The 8,280-nt window shown below is 59.6% G+C and overlaps 1 protein-coding gene across 2 annotated transcripts; it reads right to left on the reverse strand.

Annotated features, from left to right (window-relative positions):
* Positions 1-2,345: 2,345 nt before the first annotated feature.
* On the reverse strand, positions 2,346-8,254 carry KCNK15 (potassium channel, two pore domain subfamily K, member 15). Of its 2 annotated transcripts, XM_014943681.1 has the most exons (3): positions 8,003-8,254; positions 7,185-7,272; positions 2,346-3,784 (listed from the first exon to the last, which is right to left on the reverse strand). In XM_014943681.1, exons 1-3 carry the CDS (start codon positions 8,195-8,197, stop codon positions 2,871-2,873), a joined length of 1,197 nt encoding a protein of 398 aa, XP_014799167.1. In that variant the 5' UTR covers positions 8,198-8,254; the 3' UTR covers positions 2,346-2,870. The 2 variants fall into 2 exon arrangements, with proteins under 2 accessions (XP_014799167.1, XP_014799168.1); XM_014943682.1 differs by lacking the exon at positions 7,185-7,272 and having other exon boundaries at positions 7,915-8,254.
* Between the last annotated feature and the right edge of the window lie 26 nt (positions 8,255-8,280).

Raw genomic sequence — 8,280 nt, forward strand, 5'->3', positions numbered from 1 at the left:
CAGGGGTCTGGGGGCTCTGGGGTGACTCCTGCTGTGGGGGTCTGCAGGAGGGGGTGGTGAGAACAGGCTGCCTTCCCAAGGGAGCCGCCACAAGCCCTTTTCCCATGGGGATTACGAGGTGTCACGGTGTCCCAGTTCACTGAGGGTCTCTTAAAGGTTTTTCTCATGCCTCCAAATCCCTCTGCAGATCATGGGGCAGCTCCCCACCAGCCACCCCCCAGCCCTGGCTGCAGCCCCGGGGGGAGCGGTGGTGGAGGAAGGAGGAGGAGGAGGAGGATTTCTCCAGTGGTGCTAGCATGTCCCAGCATGGCACTGGGCATGAGTGGCATCTCCCACCCTCAGACCATCACCAGCCTCCAAAAGCAGGAGAGTGGAAGGGGGGTGAGAGGTGCCAGCTCCTTCCTGGCCGCTGGGAGGGTGTCCCAGGTTTGGCACAGAAGGGGTGAGAGATGTGTCTTCTGCAGAGCTCTGATGGCAAAGGCCACCACAGCCCTCCCAGCCCCAGGCTGACAGCCTTGGTGAGGGTCGGGGAGGTGGGACATGGAGACAAAGAGGCCGAGCTGGTGGGATCAGCATGAAATGATGCTGCTGAGAAGCCAGTGAAAGCCTCATTTTTAAGCCTGTTTTATATGCTCACCGCCCGTTTCCCCCCACACCTCTTCCTTCCCCTTTCTATTTAAACCAAGACCCACATCTTGGTCCAGATCTGGGGCTTCTGGTGCCAAGCGATGGAGCTGCTGAGCTTGGGGGGAGCTGCACCCAGGGCATTCTGGTGGTAAGAGACCAGCTGTGGGTTCGGGCCATGCTCCCAGCTCTGCCACTGTCCCTTCCCTGGGGCAAGGGGACAACCTGAAGCTGGGAAGGGGCAAGCATCTTGCACGAGAGCCCTGCTGCCAGGGGTGGGCAGGGAGGATGGATCTCCAGGTGGAGAACCTGGCAGGGGGCATCCCCCCCAAATCAAGTGACCCGTCAAGGAGCCCCCCTCACCTACCCCCGGCAGCGTGGCAGCCCCACTGCAGCCCCACACGGCTTGCACTGCCCTGCTCTCTGCCAGCCCCAGCCATTGGGCCTCCTGCCCATCCCTGAGCTTGCCTGCCTGGGCATCACCTGTCTCCGAGCCCAAATCCCAGCCATTTTAGAGTCTGGAACAAGAAAGTCCCAATCCTAACAAGCCTTCACGGATTTGGGGTGACATCAAAGCTGCCCCCAAGGAAGCCCAAGCACCAGGAAAGGTTGGAAAGGGGAAGGTCAGTGTCTGGGGATGGTGGAGGAACCCAGGGCATCTCCATGTGGAAGCAAAGACACCATCCCATGATGGGCAACGAGACCCAGCTCCTTCCCAGCTCCTTCCCAGCTCTGGGACAGCCACGCCGACCCTCTCCTCCCAAACATCCCAGCAAACACCCCAGGGGTGATATCCCTGGATATAAACACTGCCCACACCCCCTGGCAGGGGAGCCAGCCCTGGAGTACCCCAGCAGCCGGGCAGGGACAGGGTTTGGGGCTCAGACACGTCCCTTTTCTCACCCTCGTGACAAATAACCAACCACCACCAGCTGGATTCACCTTTTATTAAACTGCCCAGAACAAAAAGAAGAGAGAGAGCAAAGCTTGCCCTGAGGCCTTCCCAACGCCGGCGCTCTGCCTGCCTTCCCCACTGGGAAAAGGGGACTTTCCCCCGGGAAAACGCCCTCAGAGGGTCTTTTAGGTAGAACTAAGAGTGGAAATGTCCCCTTATTGGGGGAAAAAAAGTGAAACAGAGCTGCTGCCACTGTCAGAGCCCAGTCCTGTTTCCTTGCAGATGGGGCAGGATGGACGTGGGCCATGTTGGGGGACACCAGCTGGGAACAGCCTCCCAGGTGGGGGTGTGTGGGCACCACATCCCACCCGGGGACACGGTGTGATGGGCTCCCCCCGTCTCTCATAACCCCGGCAGCGAGGAGCACAAACCCAAACCACCACACACGCCGGGCTGGCAGCTGGGGGACAGGTGGTGAGGGAAAGGGTGATTTTAGCTAATGACCTCATCAGGGCCAAACCCTCTGCAGGTGGCTCTCCAGAGGTCAGGGAGACTCTCCTTGGGGCTGTGCCCTCAGCAGGGTCCAGGCTCATCCCAGAGGAGGCTGTGGTTGGGCTGGAGGAGCTCAGCTTCCCCCAGGAATGGGACGCTGCATCCCACCAGCCAAGTGGGTGAGTGTGTCGACCTCCAGCTGCCCAAAGTCCTGAGCCAGCCACAAGCCTGAGCTTAGCCCCAGAGAGCTGGTGACAGGAGGTAACAACTCCACGAAGCTGTCCTCGTGTCCTGAGCAGCAGGACCACAGCCCGTCCCCTCCTGCCCACCTCTCCCTGCCCACCCACCCACCAGCTGCAAACCTGCTGCGTGGCACCCACTTACCTGCACCCGCTGCCAGGGGAGAACTTAAAAGATCCCCAGCCCTGCAGGGGCTTGCTAACACAGGATTTGGTGGGCTCTCAGCAAGTGCCATCCAGAGAGGTGGGTGCTGGCCGTGGCCACAGCCAAGGGTGGGTAGGGTTGGGGGCAGCGACACTTCCCTCTGGGGAGCAGGGAGGTGGGGAAGCAAACCCCCAGCCTGCCAGCCTTCACGTCGGGGGGGCTTCTTCCCAGACCCAAACGCTGGAACGTACTTGGGAGGAAAAAGCAAAGAAAACTAATACAACTAAGGGTGTAATTCCGTGCCTGCGAAAAGGAATGGTTATTTCTCACCGGGGTTTCAAGGCGCCTGCGTGGGGCTGGCTGCCAGCTGGAAGGGGAGAGGAGCAGAAGAAAGGAGAGTGCTAAGAAGGACCCGATGTTCATAATTTATCACCGTAGTAAGACTCGAGCGCCGAGAGCAGCTCGGCACGTGCTCCTAGATGGATTTCCTCCTCAGCCGGGGGTGTCGCCGGCAGCGAGGGCTGTTGGATGATAAAGTGCTCCCGGGGGACGAGCCGGTCTGCCCCCGCGTGCTCAGGGACACCTCGTCGATTTTGTAGGAAATGGAGTTGTAATAGACGGGGTTGGTGTGGCAGCTGAGGGTCTCGGGGTGGGAGGGCGCGGGGCTGCCGCAGAGCTGAGGTCTGTAGCACAGGCACGTGCAGAAGGAGGGGACGGCGGCCGCCGAGTTGGCCGACTGGCGCCGCTGCCGCTCCGCGTCCTCCTGCATCAGCGGGATGAGGTTCATCTGGCTCGTCCTGTCCTCCACGGGGAGAAAAATGGCGTTGCTGCTCCGGCTGTCCTCTTTGGGCTTGAGGTGGATGTTGTTGCGGGCTCTCCTCAGCGAGGCTCGCTCCTCGGCGTCCCGCCGCTCGTCCTCCGAGTTCATGGTCAGGAACCGCAGCACCACCAGGTTGAGGAAGGCGCCGATGACGGTCAGGCCCACCAGGATGTACATGAAGCTGAAAGCCACGTACGGCGGCTTCTTTTGCAAAGCCTCGTTCTTCTGCAGAGCCACAAAGTCTCCGAAGCCGATAGTGGTCAAGGTGATGAAGCAGTAGTAATAGGCATGGAAGAAAGTCCAGCCCTCGAAGTACGAGAAGGCTGCTGCGCCGATGCACAGGGTCCCCATGCAGGACAGAAAGCCGACCAGGACCATGTTCTCCATGGAGACGTTGGTTGTCCTCATGCCCAGACACTTCTTGATCTTCTTGAGCAGCATCCGCACGACGGTGTTCATGCGCTCCCCCAGGCTCTGGAACATGACCAGGGTCAGGGGGATGCCCAGGATGGCGTAGAACATGCAGAAAACTTTGCCAGCATCCGTGCCCGGGGCGGCGTGTCCATACCCTGCCGGGGGAAGGGGAAAGGCAGGCGTCAAGCTCTCACTGGGGTTTCCACCAAAGCTGCCCCGGGACCAAGAGGAGCAGCAGGAGAAGGGGTGGAAAATGCATCAGTAACAGGGACCATGGGATGCCACATCCTTTGGGATGATGGGACATCGCAGTATGATGTGGGCAGAGCCCCATTTGGCCTCTAAAGAGAGAAGGTCCACCCTGAGAGCCCCTGAGCTTGGATGAGGAGGCCAAGAGCAGCCGTAGAGCTGGGCTGGGGTCTGCAGGCCTTCCACAGGTCACCAGCCGTTTAGAGGCAGTGATGCCATGGTCTGGGGGGTGACCTGCACCCCTGCAGCGAGGGAGGAGGGATGCTCCACACAACACTGACACCAACAGCCCCGTCACCCTGCGGGAAGGCACACAACCAGCCAGGCTCCTCCACAACCACCCTGCAGAGCCATCGTCCCCTCGGCACCCCCTCCTGTCCCCTGTCCCCAAGTGTCCCGTGCATCTGACTCTCCCCTGCGTGACCGTTCGCTGCGTGGACTGTGGGGTGGGATCTATGGGGTCAGACCCTGCAGGAGCAGCTCAGTCTGGGAGGACTTCTGCAGAGCAACTCCAGATTTTCTCCAGTGTCACTAAGGCTCAGGCCAAAAGCAGCACCAGGTCGTTAGGGAGGGAGGGTTGTGCTGTTTGACATGCAGGGAGGTATTTGTGCCACCGCAGCCCTGTCAGCCCTTGTCCCTGGGACAAGGAGGAACAAGGTTCTCCTCGAACGCCTTCCGAGATTTAATTTCCCCACCTTGCTCCAAGTCTCAGAGCTGTGACTCAAGGACACACACAATTAACACCCTGAGTGGTAATGAGCTATTCACCACGTTCTTCCGGACTCCTGTGCCCACCTCACCTTGTTATACAAACTTACCAGGAACCGGTGGCCTCTGACCGAAGCGGGTGAGTAACGAACTCAGCGCAAGGGAGTCAGGCAGCGTGGGGAGTAACGGCATCCAAAGGCATCCAAGCCTTTCTTTTGAGCTTCTTTATGAAACTACCAGGGCTGAAAACTTCCTTTCTGGAAGCGCCCACAGAACAGCTCCCGTTCCTGCCCACGCTAGATGCAACCAGCTATCTATATTTTCACTTTTTCCAGGTATCCACGTGACTTTTGCATGAAGAACGTGGGGGGAAAATGCCCTTTTTTTTAATTTCTCAGCCTTGCTCAAAGCTGTGACTTGGCTTCACCTCTGTCTCTGCTGCCAGCAGATTTCCAGGACTCTTAAGGAAGCAGTGATGGGACCACCAGGGGATGAAACCCACGTCGTCCCAAGCTCCCGAGCCCACCTCCCGCTCCAAGAAACTCCTGCAATGGGGACGGGGCTGGGGGGCTGAGGACAGGGTTATCCCCATCGTGCCCCAAACTGCAAGCCATCAGGAAGGGACTGGTTTCTAATTGCTCTGTCTGTTCATGAACCCACGCAATCAAGAATGATAAACTGGATGCCTGCATGCCACATTTCACAGAATACAGAGCAGACATGAGACTGCAGAGGCAAAAAAAACCCAACCCAGCCCAGTCAGATCCAAGCTTAATAACCATGTGCAATTATCGGGTCCTAGGCTACAAGATAATACAATGGCAGCAACGAGGAGGTAAATATAATGATCCAGAAGAGCAGTAAGTGGAAAAACAGTTGTTGTACCCTGAGAGACTCCTGAAAGAGCATCTGACTGATGCTTTCGAAATGATAAAGAGAATTAGAAAGAGTAAACACAGCTACATTGACATTAAAACTGGGATTTGGAGCACAGCCCCACATAAAGAGATCTGACGCGCCAGCGTTTTAGAAATATGGCATCGGGGCTGAAATTATTTATTGCCTGGTGTGTGTGATAAGCGTAGCCATTGTTTGTCCCAGTCAACAGAAAAATAATGTAAATGAAGCTATAACCTGTCACGAGATGATGGAGACTTCCACAGAAGCCATTCATCTTCCCCTCCTGCTGGGGCCTGACACTAACTGTGCCCTGTGCCCAGCGCTGCTTGCCCACCATGGGCATTGCCAGCTGCACCAGCCCCACATCGTACCTCCTGGGGGCACACGGAGCCCCCCAGAGCAGGGCCTGTGGGGTACCCACCCCTCTGCCTTGTCCCCCCACGGTGCAGTTGATCCCACCAGCCCATGTCCTGAGGGATGATGCTCTCAGCCACCAGCCGTGTTTCACCCACCCCAAGCCCCTCGGCGAGGCTGAGCCCCATCCTGCAGAACGAGGAGGTGGCTCTGGAAGGGCAGGATTTGGCCTCGGGGTTCCTGCCCCCAAAACACCGAGGGAAATCCCAGCCCGGGCGATGACAAGAGCATGGGATCCCACGCCTGTTGGCCCCCATGGGATGCTCCTGGGGCATGGATTAATCAAAGTGGATTAATTAAACAATGCGCAGCTCCCATGTGGCTAATCCCACCTAGTATTGAGGCAATCCTCCTTCAATTTAGCTTCCTTCTCTTGCAAAACTGAAGAGGGCAAACCAAGGCACTGGGCTCTACTTTGGGGAAGCGTGTCCACCTGGGGGTTTCATCTGGCTCAATCACCCCTCTCCAAGCTGAGACCCATCTCTCTGTGGGTTCCTGCGCCTGTAGAGCGAGGTTTGGTGGCTGGTGGCTGGCCTGGCTCCCTGAAACAGGTCTCATTCGGCCAAACATCCAGAGTTTTGAGCTGGCAACAAAGGCAACAGTTCCTGCCCAGCTCCTCAGCCTGGCTCGCTGGCCACAACACTGCACAGAGGATGGACGCGTCTCCCACCTCTGCTCTCCTACACCCTTCCTACACCCCCAACTTCTGCAGCTGCCTGCCCCAAAGGTGCCTGCAGAAGCTCCGTGGGCTGTCACCTCCCTGGGACAACGTGGATGTCATCTTCTGTGGCCCCAGCCATAGCAGCACCCCTGGCATCCCCCAGAACCTCAGAGCATGGAGCACCTCTCCCACCGCTGGCCACCAGGGTCTTGTATGGTCAGCTTGGAGGGTGGCCTGAAGAGATGTCCCAGCCTTGCAAGGGTGAGACCTGCCCCTACTACGCAGGCGACCCCAGCGGGATGTCCTGGGGCACCCAGATGGAGATGTGGGAGGTTGTGGAGATGTGGGAGGTTGTGGAGGTACAGAGGTGTGGGGTCAGAGGGATGTGGGGATGGAAGGATGTTGGGGACGGAGAGATGTGGGGATGGAAGGATGTTGGGGACGGAGAGATGTGGGGATGGAAGGATGTTGGGGATGGAGAGATGTGGGGATGGAAGGATGTGGGGGACGGAGAGATGTGGAGATGGAAGGGTGTGGGGGCCGGAGGGATGTGGGGATGGAAGGATGTGGGGGACGGAGGGATGCCGGGCCGGAGGGGCGCACAGGGGGATACCAGCACTCACCGATGGTGGTGATGACCGTGATGGCGAAGTAGAAGGAGCCGGCGAACTTCCACTGCCTCCCGGCGCGGTGGGGCTCGGCCTGCAGCACCAGCCGCTCCAGCTCCCGGTAGTCGTCGGCGGAGAAGCGGTACTTCCTCCGCAGCTCCCCGCGCTTCTGCTCCAGCCCCCCAGAACCTCAGAGCATGGAGCACCTCTCCCACCGCTGGCCACCAGGGTCTTGTATGGTCAGCTTGGAGGGTGGCCTGAAGAGATGTCCCAGCCTTGCAAGGGTGAGACCTGCCCCTACTACGCAGGCGACCCCAGCGGGATGTCCTGGGGCACCCAGATGGAGATGTGGGAGGTTGTGGAGATGTGGGAGGTTGTGGAGGTACAGAGGTGTGGGGTCAGAGGGATGTGGGGATGGAAGGATGTTGGGGACGGAGAGATGTGGGGATGGAAGGATGTTGGGGACGGAGAGATGTGGGGATGGAAGGATGTTGGGGATGGAGAGATGTGGGGATGGAAGGATGTGGGGGACGGAGAGATGTGGAGATGGAAGGGTGTGGGGGCCGGAGGGATGTGGGGATGGAAGGATGTGGGGGACGGAGAGATGTGGGGATGGAAGGATGTTGGGGACGGAGAGATGTGGAGATGGAAGGGTGTGGGGGCCGGAGGGATGTGGGGATGGAAGGATGTGGGGGACGGAGGGATGCCGGGCCGGAGGGGCGCACAGGGGGATACCAGCACTCACCGATGGTGGTGATGACCGTGATGGCGAAGTAGAAGGAGCCGGCGAACTTCCACTGCCTCCCGGCGCGGTGGGGCTCGGCCTGCAGCACCAGCCGCTCCAGCTCCCGGTAGTCGTCGGCGGAGAAGCGGTACTTCCTCCGCAGCTCCCCGCGCTTCTGCTCCAGCAGCCGCTTGCGGCCGCTCTCCGCCTCCGACTCCAGCGCATCGAAGACGGCGGCGCCCACCAGCAGGTAGGAGAAGATGCAGAGGATGAGCGCGGCCGTCCGCAGGTTCTGCCGCTTCATGGCGAGGGGCGGCCGCCGCGCCTCAGCCCGGGCTCCGCATGCCGCCCCTCCGCCGCCCCCCGCGGGCCCCGCCGCGCAGCCCC

This window comes from Calidris pugnax, unplaced genomic scaffold (genome assembly GCF_001431845.1).
Source record: "Calidris pugnax isolate Ruff unplaced genomic scaffold, ASM143184v1 scaffold118, whole genome shotgun sequence".
Taxonomy (NCBI): Eukaryota; Metazoa; Chordata; class Aves; order Charadriiformes; family Scolopacidae; genus Calidris; species Calidris pugnax.